The sequence below is a fragment of the Asterias amurensis genome, chromosome 10 (genome assembly GCF_032118995.1).
Source record: "Asterias amurensis chromosome 10, ASM3211899v1".
Lineage (NCBI taxonomy): Eukaryota > Metazoa > Echinodermata > Asteroidea > Forcipulatida > Asteriidae > Asterias > Asterias amurensis.
This window is the reverse complement of record NC_092657.1, coordinates 111,293-130,325: the sequence shown is the minus strand read 5'-3', so window position 1 is coordinate 130,325 and position 19,033 is coordinate 111,293. Positions and strand designations below refer to the sequence as shown.

Below are 19,033 nucleotides of genomic sequence, written 5' to 3'. Positions count from 1 at the left end.
AGGAGTCAGCTTGCCGGTATTGCTATGTGACTCTTAGCATGAAATGAACTTGTGCTTAGCACCATTAGGCAAGGAGTCAGCTAGCCGGTATTGCTATGCGACTCTAAGCATGAAATGAACTTGTGCTTAGCACCATTAGGCAAGGAGTCAGCTAGTCGGTATTGCTATGTGACTCTAAGCATGAAATGAACTTGTGCTTAGCACCATTAGGCAAGGAGTCAGCTAGCCGGTATTGCTATGACTCTAAGCATGAAATGAACTTGTGCTTAGCACTATTAGGAAAGGATTCAGTTAGTCTGTACTAATGATAAATACAAGGCAAAACAATTTATTTTAAATGTGTGTTTTCTGTCTTCAGATTGAATTGAAGTAGAAACTGTCACCTGTATTTAAATTACATCCTTGCAAGCTATTCAACAATCAGTAAGGACTTGAAATTACCCAAAGATCAACATCAACCCAAGATAGACTCGACCCTAGACCATCTGAGATTCACTCCAGGGGTTTGTGATATGTCCCTGGGTAATCTGATTATGAAGGAGCCTACGGATGAGCCAAAGTGGGAGCTTTGTTGGGAGTTTGATGAAGGAATCAATGCTTTGGATATTGATGTCTTTGTACCTGGGAATGAGATGGCATTGGCTGATGCTGGGAATAGAGTGGTGATCTATGCCAGTAAGGGACACCAGAAGGAAACTATTGACATACCTCAAAGTAAGTTTCCTAGTAATTGTTTAGTCAGAGATTTATTGTTGCAAATCTCAGATAAAACTTTGTAAAAGTTACTCTTGATTGGTTATCAGGGTGAGAGTCAAAAAGTATTCAATGAAAATAAGGATTTAATCCACTCCATTACCACAATCAAATCTGAGGTATAGATAGATACTTTATTATCCCACACTGGGGAAATTAAAACTGGCCTTGCTTCAAACAGTACAAAAACACTAAACATTTTATAACAATAAACAGAGAGATAAAATTAAGAATATCAGGTATAAAAATATGTTTCCGGCATGGATTAAAAATGATTCACATCAATATTTATATACAAGGTAAAATGTACACAAGCGAGGTCCTTTAAACCGACAACGCATAAAACAAAGTGCAGCTAACTTAAGAACCATTGTAAACATGAATTGCAGTAGGGACAAAGGAGTTGTTGTGGCATTGTGTCCAAGGAGATCCTCCCGCCGACGACTTAATAAAACTTTAGGGTACAAGGGATGGGATGGGTCAGACAGGATCATGTTCACCTTAGTATCTTGGTCATAATAAAGTGTCTCTGGGCTGTGTAGTTCGGCTCTGTTTGATTTTCTAGCTTGCTTTTATTTGATATACACTGTATCTATCAAACATTGTTTGCTTTTCTCAACTCAAGTCAAATCATAACAAATGTTCAAACGTCACAGCATTGGTTGTGATCAATACAAGGTTTTTATGGTAGTCAAACTGTATGTCATGAAATTGAATGGTTGTTGCTATTTCAGGGGTATAAATGAGTACCTGTGAGGCTTTAAAAAAGCCTTCTGAGCACCACAGCAGCTCAGACTGTAAACTTTCCAAGGGAGCTGAGAAAAAGCCTTCTGAGCACCACAGCAGCTCAGACTGTATACTCCCAAAGGGAGCTGAGAAAAAGCCTTCTGAGCATCACAGCAGCTCAGGCTGTATACTCCCAAAGGGAGCTGAGAAAAAGCCTTCTTAGCATCACAGCAGCTCAGGCTGTATACTCCCAAAGGGAGCTGAGAAAAAGCCTTCTGAGCTCCACAGCAGCTCAGACTGTATATTCCCAAAGGGAGCTGAGAAAAAGCCTTCTGAGCATCACAGCAGCTCAGACTGTATACTCCCAAAGGGAGCTGAGAAAAAGCCTTCTGAGCACCACAGCAGCTCAGACTGTATACTCCCAAAGGGAGCTGAGAAAAAGCCTTCTGAGCTCCACAGCAGCTCAGACTGTATACTCCCAAAGGGAGCTGAGAAAAAGCCTTCTGAGCACCACAGCAGCTCAGACTGTATACTCCCAAAGGGAGCTGAGAAAAAGCCTTCTGAGCACCACAGTAGCTCAGACTGTATACTCCCAAAGGGAGCTGAGAAAAAGCCTTCTGAGCACCACAGCAGCTCAGACTGTATACTCCCAAAGGGAGCTGAGAAAAAGCCTTCTGAGCTCCACAGCAGCTCAGACTGTATACTCCCAAAGGGAGCTGAGAAAAAGCCTTCTGAGCACCACAGCAGCTCAGACTGTATACTCCCAAAGGGAGCTGAGAAAAAGCCTTCTGAGCACCACAGCAGCTCAGACTGTATACTCCCAAAGGGAGCTGAGAAAAAGCCTTCTGAGCATCACAGCAGCTCAGACTGTATACTCCCAAAGGGAGCTGAGAAAAAGCCTTCTTAGCATCACAGCAGCTCAGGCTGTATACTCCCAAAGGGAGCTGAGAAAAAGCCTTCTGAGCTCCACAGCAGCTCAGACTGTATATTCCCAAAGGGAGCTGAGAAAAAGCCTTCTGAGCATCACAGCAGCTCAGACTGTATACTCCCAAAGGGAGCTGAGAAAAAGCCTTCTGAGCACCACAGCAGCTCAGACTGTATACTCCCAAAGGGAGCTGAGAAAAAGCCTTCTGAGCTCCACAGCAGCTCAGACTGTATACTCCCAAAGGGAGCTGAGAAAAAGCCTTCTGAGCACCACAGCAGCTCAGACTGTATACTCCCAAAGGGAGCTGAGAAAAAGCCTTCTGAGCACCACAGCAGCTCAGACTGTATACTCCCAAAGGGAGCTGAGAAAAAGCCTTCTGAGCACCACAGCAGCTCAGACTGTATACTCCCAAAGGGAGCTGAGAAAAAGCCTTCTGAGCTCCACAGCAGCTCAGACTGTATACTCCCAAAGGGAGCTGAGAAAAAGCCTTCTGAGCACCACAGCAGCTCAGACTGTATACTCCCAAAGGGAGCTGAGAAAAAGCCTTCTGAGCACCACAGCAGCTCAGACTGTATACTCCCAAAGGGAGCTGAGAAAAAGCCTTCTGAGCATCACAGCAGCTCAGACTGTATACTCCCAAAGGGAGCTGAGAAAAAGCCTTCTGAGCTCCACAGCAGCTCAGACTGTATACTCCCAAAGGGAGCTGAGAAAAAGCCTTCTGAGCATCACAGCAGCTCAGACTGTATACTCCCAAAGGGAGCTGAGAAAAAGCCTTCTGAGCTCCACAGCAGCTCAGACTGTATACTCCCAAAGGGAGCTGAGAAAAAGCCTTCTGAGCTCCACAGCAGCTCAGACTGTATACTCCCAAAGGGAGCTGAGAAAAAGCCTTCTGAGCATCACAGCAGCTCAGACTGTATACTCCCAAAGGGAGCTGAGAAAAAGCCTTCTGAGCACCACAGCAGCTCAGACTGTATACTCCCAAAGGGAGCTGAGAAAAAGCCTTCTGAGCTCCACAGCAGCTCAGACTGTATACTCCCAAAGGGAGCTGAGAAAAAGCCTTCTGAGCACCACAGTAGCTCAGACTGTATACTCCCAAAGGGAGCTGAGAAAAAGCCTTCTGAGCACCACAGCAGCTCAGACTGTATACTCCCAAAGGGAGCTGAGAAAAAGCCTTCTGAGCTCCACAGCAGCTCAGACTGTATACTCCCAAAGGGAGCTGAGAAAAAGCCTTCTGAGCACCACAGCAGCTCAGACTGTATACTCCCAAAGGGAGCTGAGAAAAAGCCTTCTGAGCACCACAGCAGCTCAGACTGTATACTCCCAAAGGGAGCTGAGAAAAAGCCTTCTGAGCATCACAGCAGCTCAGACTGTATACTCCCAAAGGGAGCTGAGAAAAAGCCTTCTGAGCTCCACAGCAGCTCAGACTGTATACTCCCAAAGGGAGCTGAGAAAAAGCCTTCTGAGCATCACAGCAGCTCAGACTGTATACTCCCAAAGGGAGCTGAGAAAAAGCCTTCTGAGCTCCACAGCAGCTCAGACTGTATACTCCCAAAGGGAGCTGAGAAAAAGCCTTCTGAGCTCCACAGCAGCTCAGACTGTATACTCCCAAAGGGAGCTGAGAAAAAGCCTTCTGAGCATCACAGCAGCTCAGACTGTATACTCCCAAAGGGAGCTGAGAAAAAGCCTTCTGAGCACCACAGCAGCTCAGACTGTATACTCCCAAAGGGAGCTGAGAAAAAGCCTTCTGAGCTCCACAGCAGCTCAGACTGTATACTCCCAAAGGGAGCTGAGAAAAAGCCTTCTGAGCATCACAGCAGCTCAGACTGGATACTCCCAAAGGGAGCTGAGAAAGATGAAATGAATACTATTGGAACAATGACCAGGCCACTAATATGAAGTACATTGAGATGGTGTTGTGAAATGCGCTTAATAACATTTTGCTATTATATCTAGTATTATTCAACATTAATTCACTGAACCTCTTCTTGTTATTTCCAGGTCAGGTTTTAGCCGAGAAACATTTCCGATCTAAATTTGCTCCGAACAGCGTCGCAATTGCTCAGTTCTGTGTCCAGAAGTTGCACATCAAAGTTGTACCTGCCGTTTGAATCTTCGTGGATGCAAAGGAGAAAGTACGGTAAGATCATTTTGGTTATTCTTCTTTCTATAGACAGTCTCCTGAGGTTGACTCAAGCAAGTTAGTTGAAACAATGAGACAGATTAAAAACTCACTCCGCATTATTAAAGTTAATAACGATCTACTAAAAGTTAAAGTAGTAGTCCTGACTGAATTTCTAGCTTCTGCCCAGCTAGAAAATCAAAATGACTTTAGGATTGTTGGTTTTGAGGACTTGGAAAATCAAAACGTCTTCAGGATTGTTGGTTTTGAGGACTTGGGAAATCAAAACATCTTCAGGATTGTTGGTTTTGAGGACACTGAAGTTCATTGTCAACACACTGTAGTCTACTATCCCAGTACGTTGTACATTCACTGTGTATTGTTGTACACTCATGGAGTTGTTTACACCATGTACACTGCCAAGTTCATTGTTAAAACAGCCCAGACAACTGTTCAACACATAGACGTGCAGTATCGCTAGCTCCATGACCTTTGACACTGAAGTTCATTGTCAACATACAGTACTTTGTATGTTGTATGTTGTATATTAATCCAGCAACTGTGGACACACCCCGCACAGTACAAAGTACAAACTTGCTACGTAAGTGTTTTGTGACTGTATTTGTTGCGACATAATCCTACATTCTACCAGGAAATAAGAGACTGTTGTAAACTCAGTGAACATCCTGACAGGATTGCAGACGTATCTTGGACATCTTTTTGAACAGTACTAAGTGCTTAGGTGAGTACAGATCACAAACTGATTCAACTTTGCTAAAATACTCTGGCAGCTTATTTAAAACAGGCCTAAGATTGTATACAAATACCACTTAATTTGTGCAGTATATAATTTGTTTGTAATTTCAGCCTATATAGATGATTATGATGTTATCTTTGGTTTACATTTAAAAGTGTTGTACAATTAACACGACTGCATGGTTTATGAGATCACTCAGGGTAGAAATCTGTGTCCTAGCTCCATGATTGACTCAGATTAGAATGAATTTACCGTTCATTGCAATGGAATTACAATGTAATGGCTGGTTATTAAGGGTCATTCTTCTCAATTGGTTGCAACATTTTCTAAGACTTGAATTCAGTGTTATGAACAAAAAGAGACGATATCCCAAACATTAAATAATCAACAGTAATTTCCAATGCAAAGGACTTGTCTCATGCATTTATCGTTCATGTTTTTACCTTTAAGGGAAGGTATTGTTTGATTATTAATCTTAAAGGTAGTGGTGATCAAAACTTGTTTGACATCTTTGGCATTAATAGGCCCTACTTCAGACATTTTTTATCTTTGTTGATATAAAGGACTTGGGATGCGACTCAACCAATACGCCTCTCTTAATACTTAATGCATGACGTCATAATTCTTACCCAAAATGAGGCTATGGGCGCACTTCCCCCATCACTTCCAGTGGCTGCGCCCATCGCCTCGTTTGGAGTTAGCATAGACTGTGCAAGTCTCGCGCGGATTTGAACTTCCGGGACCATTGTGGTCCCAACCTTATGGGCAATTCCACCAAAAAGTGTCCTCGGCCCAAAAAATTGAAGTCAAACTTGTGGATTTAAATTTAAAGTAGCAAGAAAGAGTGATGCCTAGTGATTTCAAGTCTATGTTTGTTTGTTTTTTTTCCCTTGGTTTTCCATGTTTTTCATCGTTTATTAAAAAAGTTTTTTTTGTGCCAAATTCATGATTTTTGGGAAATGTTTGGCACAATTGTCTAAAATCCCCTCCTGGTTACATTTTAGATGATATTTCAATTATTTTTGGCTTAAAACATATAACTGGTGGTAAGTATTCACAATTTTAAAGAAACTTCATTGTCAATTTATTCACAGGGTGCTGCCACTCGTTTTAATTAGCCCTTAATTACCAATTATGAAATGTAATGTCCATGACATTGCATGGTGTTTAGTTTTATATTTTAAAGCCAATTAGAGATATTTTCATGAGACTTCATACGCAAAGCTAGTTTTTAGGGGCTAATCCTATAATGCAAGAAAATTAATAAAAAAATTAATTACAACTGTGCTAACGAGTGTCATGGACATTACATTTAGCGTCATGGACATTACGTCATGGACATTACATGTCACATGAAACTTACCTTTTTGAAGGTAAATGCTACAATTTATCAATTGGACCTATTGTTGGTCAACCTGGACTAGTCAAAGAGAACATTTGTCATAGACCTCATCAGAAATTTGTTTCAAGCTCTTTTTTAGCAGCGCGTTTAGTGGCAACATCGTGCACAGATTCTACAAACTGACAGCCCAAATCCGAGATTTTCAGGTGAGTTTTCTCATGGAACTGATCTTTCCTAAAAACATTCAAGTGACATTTTCATACTGAAATGTATGTGAACTGTTGGTGAGACAAGTTTAAATGAATGTAGGACATTATAAACACACTTTATTATCAAAGAAGACTTCTCAAGGCTTAGGCGTAATGCAGATTTGTACACATCTACGGATAGCTTGGATACAAAGGCATCATACATCAAATATTTTTTTATTTTTACATAATTTCAGAATGGCTAAGACTTGAGTAGAAAGGCAGAAAAAGTATAGAGAGAAAACAAGACAAAACATGGAAACATGATTGTGATAAACAAAGCCCCATGCAGCCAATTTTTCCCTCATTTGTTGTTCTCCATTCTTGTTTTGCATGTCAATCTAGGTGGAACGTGTAGAGGATGACCTCAATGACTGTCTCGTATTTGGAAAACTAAGGAAGCATCTACGTTTGACCTGTTCCTCCCAAGAAGTCATCCCAACTCATTTTAACTGATCTTCTGGGAATTGTTCACCCAGTCTTGAACATAGCAGTATCCAGATCAACTTTGAAAATTACAGAAACCTTTGATGTTTAATTTCCATTTACTGTCGTCACAAAATGTTGACGCAAGATGTTCAGTATATTACTCAAGATGAACAATCACCTTGTGAGAAACACATAAAAGGGAATTATGTTAAAGATAATTAGAAAAAAAGGTTACATCATGTATATCTACATCTCTGGTCTATCATAACTACTCCAAGGCAGAAGCCAGCCTGGTTGGATGTGGACGGAAAGTACAAAAAGGGGACTTACCGAGGGGCGGGGTTTAAGTGAGATTCTGGGGGAGGTTTGGTTCTTAAAAATGTTTGGAAGAGGTTAAACATTAAGATAGGGACATTCATTATAGTTTAAAACCCATATTAAGAGCAAGGCAGCACATGGGTTTACAAATTCAGGGTAAAAGCATGGTGCATCATTTTACAAGTTTGACGTAATGTCCATGACGCTAAAAATAACCCAAAATGTAATGTCCATGATGCTCCATTAAGACGCGTAACAAGAAAGTTGACAGGTTTTCTTAAAAATATTACCACTGTTCATGTTAACTACTTCCCTGTTTAGCAAATAAAAAGGTATTCTAAAAATTTTGAATTTTAACTTCACAGAGTTTTGGAATTGAGTGTGTTGTACCCAAAACCCACTTCCGTTTTTCGTAATGTCCATGACGCTCGTTAGCAGTGCTCTGACTCCTTAATTAATTTGAACTTTTCCAAATACATAGTATCAATTGACTTACTAGGACACAAGATACTAGTATCAAACACAAAACTATAAATCAAAGCCACTTGGTGTGTTTAACTGACCAACAAAGTTCTAAAAATGTCTCAAAACGTAATGTCCATGACGTGGAATTGCCCTTATGGAGTTTTACGTTGGGGAGATTTTGTTTTGTCCATTACTTTAGTTTAATGTAGTTTATGACCATAAAAATGACACATGTTGTTAAAAATGTAATACTAATTAACATCATATATAAAAGTAAAAATAAAGTCAACATGATAACAAGGAAATCGATATTTAAACTGGACCTCAGGTCAGGTTACTTGGTAAAAATTAAGAATTTCTGCCCATCTCCGATCACGAAACTTACGCAGACGCTTGTTTTTGTCGCGCGGGGTGAAAAGCTTTTTCATTAGTCGTTTAGGCATCGGCTTCCTCTTTAAACTGCGTCACGCGTTTATCTAACGCCCTTGCGACCATCGTGCGTCCGCGTATAAACCAGCTTTTAGCAGTTTCACATTCGGGCGTAGATTTACAAAAGGGGTTTCAAAAAATTTAAGATCAAACAAACATCCTTGTCCCAGAGCTTTACTTTTGTCCATACATAGACTTTAACCGATAATTGTGTGTTTGTTTAAAAAGCTAAAACTAATTTAAACAAGCTCTATAGGGTATTTTTGTGGTTCAGATTCAGCATTAAGAATAAATTAAAGCAAAGATTTGATTCATAAAAAAATAAAGTTCTTCAGTTGTCATGTTTTCTCGCTCCGGTGCGCGCGAGACTTGCACAGTCTATTGTGACGTACCTCATGCATAAATATTAAGAGAGGCGTATAGACTTTGAAAATCAATATATTGCCTGTTGCCATAGTAACATGCCAATTAGTGTTTAGGTCATTCTTTGCATACCTGGGGTCTTAAAGGTTCTGTGTACTGTTTGTAGGTCCAACGACACAATGTCCACAGATCTACATTAAACTTACACGGTTTAAAGATAATGATGGTAGGAAGCTCCCCTTAAAATAGTTCTTGCTGAGAATTTGTAGTTTCTGAGAAATATGAAGAAAATAATCTACAAACAAATTATTTTCAGTTCTGCTTGTTTCCAGCAAAATTCAAGAATATTGTAAATGCTTGCACTTTAGTGTTCACAACTATTTAATCAGAAAGACTCAATTTGGCTAGTTCATATTATTATATTTTGCGTCCCCAATATTCAGTGCTGAACCAATGAGTCCCAAATCCCATTGTATTAAATTATTTGTAAACTGACTAAATAGATGCTTGTGGTTGTTTAAAAGCTGAGTGAAAATTGCTACATCTGTCACATACCCAGGACTCAACCCAAGTATAGACCTTCAGTATTCTACACCCACCCCCTCGACACACACACACACACGCAAGAAAACTACGATGACGCTTCTCATTTATATTTACAAATTTATTTACATTTTACTTTCTACAATATTTACAAGCTCTCTCATTAATGTTACTCGGTTCTGCCTTCCTCTGACTTGGTAGGGGGGAAGATGTTCCGTCCTTCTCGTCTAAACGGTGTGAGATCTCCGTCCACCTTCCACTTCTCAAGTACGCTTCTCCCAAGGCACAAGCCCTGTACATAAATACATAATGAACACCATTCTAACTACTCGGTCTATTTGCAACAAGTCATCTCACAATATCATAAAAGAATATAAACTTATTTCTCAAAGCCTTTGTTCCACTCGGGCCCATTATTAAATACCGCAAGAATAGGGAAACATAATTTTAAATTCGGTTGGCTAACTCGCCCGTCTTGGATATTAAATCACACACTCTTTGCATTGTTTAAAGGTTGGACAACTTCCTTCCAGTGACAATAAATAAAATAAATTCTCTAAAACTGTACAATAAATGCTGAGTTCCACTTTAAATTTAACAACAATTACTATAAAGTTAACTTACAGGAATACTGGCGAATCCTGGCTTTCTCGAAGTTCTTCTCAAAATCGCCACATATAAAATATTTATTAGCAAGCGACACTCCACTCAAAACTATTATTGACTTGAACTCTCACTAGTTCTCACTGCCTAAAGCTGGCTATGCCCTCTCTCCTAAGGCTCGCAATTTAAATCTTTGAGGCTGGATTCACATCCTCTCCTCAAGAAGCTCTGATGTTGAATGCCAAAAATATATATTCTATTCCCATAGGGTCTACACACCCTCCCAAACTGAAAAGAAACTTAGGAATTTTATTTGTTTTCCCCCTGAACTTTTTATCCCTGCTCGCTCAAGCCTGCTCATGAATATTCATTGTTCAAAATAACCCTTTACTTCACCAATCAAAACCTATGTTGAAGTCACATTACTTCTTTGCATAAAATAAGATGGCTCACCAAGTTTAAGGAATTTTGGGGCGCGGTTTTGCCACTCAAAAATAAAAACTTGTTATCTTACACGACAAATTTAAAGTACTGTACATGCACTCTGGCCATACACAAATTATATTATGTTACTCTACTACCGTAAGATCTGGAGTAATTTTGCTTCTTTTATTTCACTCTGTGACAACATCAAAGAAATCTTCATGTTCACTTAGAATGTTTTAACATTCTAAGTGAACATGAAGATTTGACATTGAATGATGAAATATTAAAATGTTTTATTACATTCCCATCTAATGTACAATACATGGTTCAAATTGATGTAGAATAGCAAGAACCGTTCAGGCAAACTGAAGGTTAACTATTTTTATTTGGGGTTTGAACAAAGACAAATTTAGGCCTACTAGAGTAGGACTTGAACCAATGACCCCTGGAGTGCGTTTTGGCGACCCCAACCAAAAACTGTTTCTTACGTCACAACCAAAACGGTAACCGAGCTCACTACTCGGTTGTCGTTCAGTCTGAACAGCAGAATCAACGACCAACAACCAAAACAGTTTTTGGTTGGGGTCGCCAAAACGCACTCCTGGATACATGTGCTGGCGCTCTACCAACTATAGCTGACTGGCTATGAGCTGACTGGCTATGAGCTGACTGGATGGCATGGTTGGCTTGTGCGTATAGCGCTCACCTCTCACCAAGATGACTCCGGTTCCATTCCTGGCCAGGGCCATATGTGAGTTGAGTTGTGCGTTTGTTCTCTGCTGTGCATCGAGGGTTTTCCAGACCATCGGGTTTTCCTCCCTCAGGTAAAATGTAACAATTTCGATCTTGGCTGTGCTCTGTGGTCATAATGGGTTGATGTGGCTGGCAGCCAAAGGCGCCCTTGCATGCCAGCTTCTCGAACACGTTGTAGCCGCATCCTTCGCAATTCAGCTCTTAGCTGTGAGTAAGGATGATTAGAACCCCAAATTATTATCTAGCCCTGTGTTATCAGTCTCTCTATGTTGGCTAGATAGCTCAGTTGGTATACAGAGCACTGCCATGTTAATCTGGAGGTCCATGGTTCGAGTCCCACTCTAGTGATAATGTTTGTTCAAACCCAAATCAATTAAAATTTATCCGGTCAGTTTCCCTTGTGGTTTATAATATTTGATTAACGAGTTTGTTATTTTTTTTTTATTCAGATCAAAATGGCATTTTCTAAACCAGCACAAGGTTCAGCTCTAGAACAAATCAGAAAGGATTATCTGGAGTGCAGTATTTGTCAAGAGGAGTACACGGAACCCAAACTACTAGACTGTCTTCACAGCTTCTGTAAACACTGTTTACTTGAATATCACACTACCAACTACAAAGATGCAAAGATGCTTATTTGTCCTTTGTGTCGAAAGGAGACACAACTTCCTGAGACGGGTGTTGAAGATTTTAAGAGTAACTTCATTTTAACTGGTCTTGCAGGTCAACTGGAGCAGGTCAGTTCACTTGAACACAGCAAGTTGGTCTGTAATTTATGTGAGGAAAAAAACAAGGCAACACATTTCTGTTACGACTGCCCCATGTTTATTTGTGCAAACTGCTACAAAATGCACAAGAAAATTCCCTCATTGTTAAGCCATACAGTAGCTACTTTGAAAGATGTTAGAGATGGGAAAACTGCAATGAAAAAGACAAAACCAAAACGCCATCCAGAATGCCAACCTCATGAAGGTGAAGTGATGAGGTTCTACTGTACAACATGTGATGTGATGATTTGTAGAGATTGTACTGTCATCGATCACCGTAATCCACAACATGAGTATATTGACTGCAACCAAGCCTCATCCACATACAAACAGACATTGGCTCAACTCTTTACTCCCCTTGAAGAAACCATGAAGAAGCTTGAACAATCTCAAGCAACTGCCTCAACAATGAAAGACAACCTAAACATTGCAGTTAAGAGAACCATGGCACACGTGAAGAACAGAGCTGATGGGATCAGGGCTAAGGTAACAGCTCAAGAGAGTCGCATCATGGATGAATTACAAACAATCCTTAAAGATCGAAACAAGAAATTGGAGGAATTTGAGCAAGCAGTTAGTGTAAACTTGCAGCAAATACAGCAATCACTTCAGAGCGCCAAAGACATCTTCAAGAATTCATCAGTGCCTGACTTCTTTGCAAGCTATCCAACAATCAGTAAGGACTTGAAGGGACTCATAGATCAAAATCAACCCAAGATAGATTCGACCCTCGACCATCTGAGATTCACTCCAGGGGTTTGTGATATCTCCCTGGGTAATCTGAGTACATGTATGAAGGAGCCAAAGTGGGAGCTTAGTTTGGAGTATGATGAAGGAATCAATGGGGCCTCTGATATTGAAGCATCTGTACCTGGGGATGAGATGGCAGTGGCAGACCACTTGAATAAAAGAGTGGTAATCTACGACACTAAGGGACAACAGAAGAAATCTATCCCATTATCAAGCTGTAAGTTCCATACAAATCATTTAGTCAGGGGTATATTGTTGTAAATCTTAGATATAACTGTGGAAAAAGTACTCTTGTTTGGTTTCAAGGTGACAGTTAGAAAGTATTCTATGAAAATAAGGATTTATTCCAATCCAATACCACAATCAAATCTGAGAAATATTTATCAAACATTGTTTGCTTTTCTCAACTCAAGTCAATCATTAGAATGTTCAAACATCACAGCATTGGTTGTGATCAATACAAGGTTTCTGTGGTAGTCAAACTGTATGTCATGAAATTGAATGGTTCTTGCTATTTCACTGTACCTTGTAGACTAGGACTACATCCATTTGCTGCATGATCACTAAATCCACTCTGCTGCTGTTATTCTCAATAATTGACATTCCTCTAATTTAAACCAACAAAAGCAGTTTAATACCAAATTAATATTATAAATAAATAAATTAATAAACAAATTAATTATTTTGGTGAAAACAGAAAAGAAGAATTAAAAAGAAAGAATTCAATACTATTTGAATATCTTGATTAATAGTAACCTTGCTAATATGAACAAATTGTTGTTTATTGTTCTACTGTATGTCATTGTTACATGTCATTGTTACATGTATGATTGTGAATTGGAAGCAACATACAAAGAGCTTTTACAGCACAGGAAACATTCAAATAAATAATGATCTTTTTTTTTTTTTTACAAAAATCAAATTATTGTAAGTTTTTTTTTCAAATGAATATTCATTCATTGTATTGGGTTCTATCCGTTTGTTTATCTGTTTTCCAGACCCTCTGGCTGTTGCTGCATTCCAGAATCAGTTAGTGATTGTAGATAGGACCGACTCTGTCAAGATGTACAATAGGAATGGCAACAAGATGTTTGAATTCCACACAGTGCCTCATAGTGAAGTTGGCAAGACATCAGTAGACCTTGAGTGTGTAGCAGTCATAAAGGATACAATCATGGTCGGGGATGTGAAGAGGTCAGTTATAACTAAACACAGATCCAGTGATGGTTCACTCATTGACACTGTTTTAGTTCAGACAAAACCTCACTACTTGGCCATTGACAGCAAGGACAGAGTTGTAGTCAGTGGGGACAGACATCAAGTAGACATTGTTGAACTCACTGGTATTACACTATTCAGCATCAATCCAAAGATCAATAGTCAACCAGTTGGAAACTGCAAAGGTGTATGCTGTGATAGCTCATCTATCTACATTGCAATGTGGAATGGGGCAGGCACTGGTCATATTCATCAGTATGACACTCAGGGTAGATTTCTCAGCTGTATTGCTCAGGGTCTGTTCAGCCCTGGTGGAATCTCATTGACATCAGATGGTCAGCAGCTTGCAGTGGCAGACAACAAATCAGTGAAGATTTATAACAAGGTGTAATATTATCTAATAATGATGATACTGGTCAAATACTGTCTCATTGATTGAACTGACCACCAAATTATGGCAATCAAATTAAATCACAAAGTTGTGCAAACTGAAAAGTTCAAATAACCAATTAATTTTAGTTCTCAATGTTATGACATTGAGTTGATTAAATCTGTCTGTAATACCTGGTTGCAATTATTTACATTGTTGACTCATTTTGCATTTTGCAGTAAAATAATGTTCGGAGAAAAACTATCTCGAGTACAGGCTTGTTTATTTTAAGGAGTTTCTGAAAAACACTCCATCGGGCAGAAAATAGTATTTGCAAGAAATAAAAGCAGAAAATAGTATTTGCAAGAAATAGTAGCATGCAAAGGGTTGATTATTACATTATGGGGTTGTTCATTAAATAGTGTAACCTTTTCCTTTTGATAAGAGAAGCAATCTATGAAGTTTAACATTGCATGCAAAGGGTTGATTATTACATTATGGGGTTGTTCATTAAGTAGTGCAACCTTTTCATCTTGATAAGAGAAGCAATATATGAAGTTTAACATTGCATGCAAAGGGTTGATTATTACATTATGGGGTTGTTCATTAAGTAGTGCAACCTTTTCCTTTTGATAAGAGAAGCATTCTATGAAGTTTAACATTGCATGCAACGAGTTGCTTTGAAAATCATTACTCATCAAAATGTAATAAAACTAACTATTGTATATTTTGCCATAATTTGCTTTGTAAGTTAGATAACCTTTATTATTAGAAAAGTTGTAAGCAATGTATGAAAATGCCTTAACATTCAAAAGAATGTGAAATGTATATTTTATTGTTATCATCACATTTCAAGACACTGGACACCTTTGATAATTGTCAAATACCAGTCTTCTCACTTGGTGTATCTCAACATAACACCTGCAAAAATTTGAGCTTGGTTGGTCGTCAAAGTTGGGAGAGAATAATTGACGTAAAACACCTTTGTCACACAAGTTGTGTGCTTTCAGATGCTTGAATTGGAGACCTTAATTGACGTTTCAAATTCTATTCAAATATTTTAGTGAGAAAGTACTTCTTTCTCAAAAACTACGTTCTTTCAGAGGGAGCCGTTTCTGACAATGTTTTGTACTATCAACAGCTCTCCAATGCTCATTACCAAGTAAGTTTTTGAGCCAACAGATATTTTGAGTAATTACCAACAGTGTCAAGTGCCTTTAAAGGAACATGACAGAATTGGTAAGAAAAAAAAAACTGTCTCAGATTACAGATTCACGATCTAATGATGATGATGGCAGAAAACATCTCTTGAAACATTTCTGTTTGAAATGTCATATTTGATGAGAAAAAAATAAAATTTATCTCGCGTTTGGAGTTTATCGCTCAGTGAGCTTTTAATTCGTTTTTGTTTGGCATCATTGTCATGCAAAATATGTAATAATTTGTTCACTATATCTCGCGACCAAAATGGCTGATTGATCTCAAATTTCTACAGGTTAATCTGTTGATGTTTGTGACAATGTACTAATAGTGCCCAGTGTCTTTAAGAATGTTGAGATACATCAAGTGAGAGACTGGTCTCTGACAATGTACTAATAGTGTCCAGTGTCTTTAAGATGATTGCAACTTGTATTATTGTAGATCAGAGGATTAATGGTATCATACAACTGGATGACAATTGGATAAGGCCATTAACATTGTCAATGTCATCACAAGTATGTTGAGATACATCAAGTGAGAGACTGGTCTCTGACAATGTACTAATAGTGTCCAGTGTCTTTAAGAATGTTGAGATACATCAAGTGAGAAGACTGGTCTCTGACAATGTACTAATAGTGTCCAGTGTATTTAAGAATGTTGAGATACATCAAGTGAGAGACTGGTCTCTGACAATGTACTAATAGTGTCCAGTGTCTTTAAGAATGTTGAGATACATCAAGTGAGAAGACTGGTCTCTGACAATGTACTAATAGTGTCCAGTGTATTTAAGAATGTTGAGATACACCAAGTGAGACTGGTCTCTGACAATGTACTAATAGTGCCCAGTGTCTTTAAGAATGTTGAGATACATCAAGTGAGACTGGTCTCTGACAATGTAACAATAGTGTCCAGTGTCTTTAAGAATGTTGAGATACACCAAGTGAGAAGACTGGTCTCTGACAATGTACTAATAGTGTCCAGTGTATTTAAGAATGTTGAGATACACCAAGTGAGAAGACTGGTCTTTGACAATGTACTAATAGTGTCCAGTGTATTTAAGAATGTTGAGATACACCAAGTGAGACTGGTCTCTGACAATGTACTAATAGTGTCCAGTGTCTTTAAGATGATTGCAACTTGTATCATCAGAGGATTAATGGTATCATACAACTGGATGACGATTGGATAAGGCCATTAACATTGACAATGTCATCACAATCATTCTCACTGCTATTTATTCCTTTTGCCATATTATGTTCTTGCATACCAAGTTGGGGAATGGCCTCCCTGAGCTGTTTTTCTATGCCGCCTGCGAACCTAGGGTTGGCTGGGTCCAGAACCCTTAAATTGCTGATTCAACGCTGGGTACGCAAAGTGATTTGGTCAGACCATGATTTGATGTGTGAGGGTTTTTTTTGCAAACAAGTTATTATTTGTCCGAAATAGTAAAATAATATACTTTTATGGAACCAAACAAGTGAAATAGTAAAACATTTAAAGCCTGTATCTATTATGGGTAAGACAATTGTTTTGAGTTTATGCCTCTTTTCCTCTGAGATACACACCTTCTATTGACAGCACAAGTTGGATTGTAAAACTAATATGGACTTTAACACACTGGACACATTAGGTAATTGTCAAAGACCAGTATTCTCACTTGGTGTATCTTAACACATGGAATTGTGGGTTTGAATCCTGGTCATGACGCTTGTATCCTTTAAGGGGTATAAATAGGCATCTGCGAGGGTAGCGGTTAATATTGTGTTTGAAAAAGCTTTAAGAGTGCACGGAACAGAGCAGTTGTAAAGCTCATTGACACATTATTCTAAAATGCTCATAAAATAGATAGTTATTATTACTGTTATTCATCCTCTTCCTGATAGACTTTCTTAATTATCAAAAACAAATAACATTCTGTGTTAGACAAGGTTCTCAAGAATGCCTTATTGAACATCAACCCACATGGGAAAATAACTGGTTAAAGTTTAGATGATTTGGGGGTTGAACAAAAACAACATTATGGGCGTTGGATTTGAAGCAATGCCTCTGGATTAACAGATGACTGGCATATCACTGGAGCCAAGCTCTGGTGTTGTGAGCAGCAGAGTGTGGGTTTGATACTCGTTTAAGACTCTTGTGCCATTAAAAAAGACACTTAACAATAATTGCTTTGTAAAAACGTTTGAAAGTAGCGCATTCTGCTCATACCTGAGTCTGGCACATTGTGGATGATACCAATCTAAGTAGATCTTTGTTTTTTTTTTGATTGGGGAAAAAACTATAAGAATAAAGGAACTGTACATTGTTGGAATATGGCAGTGCACTTATTGAAAAAAGAAGGGGTTCGCCCCGGTGTTCCTGGTTTGATAGGCTGCATATTGCGCCACAGCACCTTGTAAACCATTATGGTGCTTTACATGTTAAAGGAATAGGTATCATAATTAAAACGCTGCTCTCATTCTAAGAAGCCACTGTTTATTCAAACACTTGTTAAGTAGGTTTTAAGTTGAGAATTGCACAAACATAAACATATTAATACTCCTCTCATCAAAGGAAATGATCATGAAGTTTAAAAAAAAAGTTGTGTATCTTTCAGAAAATATTGAGAAAATATAAATGGCTGTTGGGAAGTGCCTACAACTCAAGACTCTGCTATGGTTCAAACGTCAGGTCATTTTAATGTCTTTTTCACCAAAGATAATTAAAAAAATAGTTAAGACTATTTGTTGTTTATCTTTGGGGCAAAAGACATTGCTTGAAATTGAAAACACCTTTTGGAATCCACTTTCTGATTCTATCATGCAGCCTGCAAACCAAAAGTACAAACAAATAATGAATTATTTGTTTTTGTTTCATTTTCAGCCTTCTGTCTACTGGTCTGGAAGTAACTGATGAGCTGAAGGGATAGATCAACCTGATAACTGGCGTTTCAATTCACACCAAGGAAGCAATATTCAAGATATTAGTCAACTCAGACAGCTCTGTCCCTCATTCAACTCACTGCAACACAACAGAGCCTGGGACACAAACAAATAGTCTGGTCCAATTTTGGTACGAACAAATTCAGTGTTGGGTTATCACTATTGCACATAGGGCTAATGACAAAGAAGATAGTGTTCATCTAAGGTTTCATAGTCAGAAGAGGTTACGTGGGAACGTAACACGTCCATTTCAACTCTCAAATCTGGTTGAAAAATTTTGAAACAAATATTGTTTATATTCAAGACACATAAACACTGTCTTTTTCCACTTGTGTGCAATCCAAATATACCAAATGTTTTTCTTGGGCTTTGAATTGATTTTGTGAAACCCATATACACCAATGTGTGTTACCTGAGTTCTGTAAAAAAAGGCATATTACCTGGTTGGTATTCGAACCCTTGACCTTTGCAATTCGTCGTCCGTACCACGGTGTGACCTAACTCGTTCACTGTTTAAAAAAAACGTTTTCAGAGAAAATCTCGATTGAAGTTGCACTACTTTTCAAACTGCTGTTTCGGAGTCTGCTTACTAACTTTATTGTACTATT

The 19,033-nt window shown here is 38.7% G+C and overlaps 1 protein-coding gene across 2 annotated transcripts; it reads left to right on the top strand.

The window, feature by feature from the left end:
• The first annotated feature begins 4,431 nt into the window (after nt 1-4,431).
• On the top strand, nt 4,432-18,549 carry LOC139942558 (E3 ubiquitin-protein ligase TRIM33-like). 2 transcript variants are annotated; one of them, XM_071939402.1, is made up of 5 exons: nt 4,432-4,541; nt 5,176-5,265; nt 11,649-12,933; nt 13,715-14,319; nt 18,367-18,549. In XM_071939402.1, exons 3-5 carry the CDS (start codon nt 11,655-11,657, stop codon nt 18,394-18,396), a joined length of 1,914 nt encoding a protein of 637 aa, XP_071795503.1. In that variant the 5' UTR covers nt 4,432-4,541; nt 5,176-5,265; nt 11,649-11,654; the 3' UTR covers nt 18,397-18,549. The 2 variants fall into 2 exon arrangements, with proteins under 2 accessions (XP_071795503.1, XP_071795502.1); XM_071939401.1 differs by lacking the exon at nt 4,432-4,541 and having other exon boundaries at nt 4,956-5,265.
• The last annotated feature ends 484 nt before the right edge of the window (nt 18,550-19,033 follow it).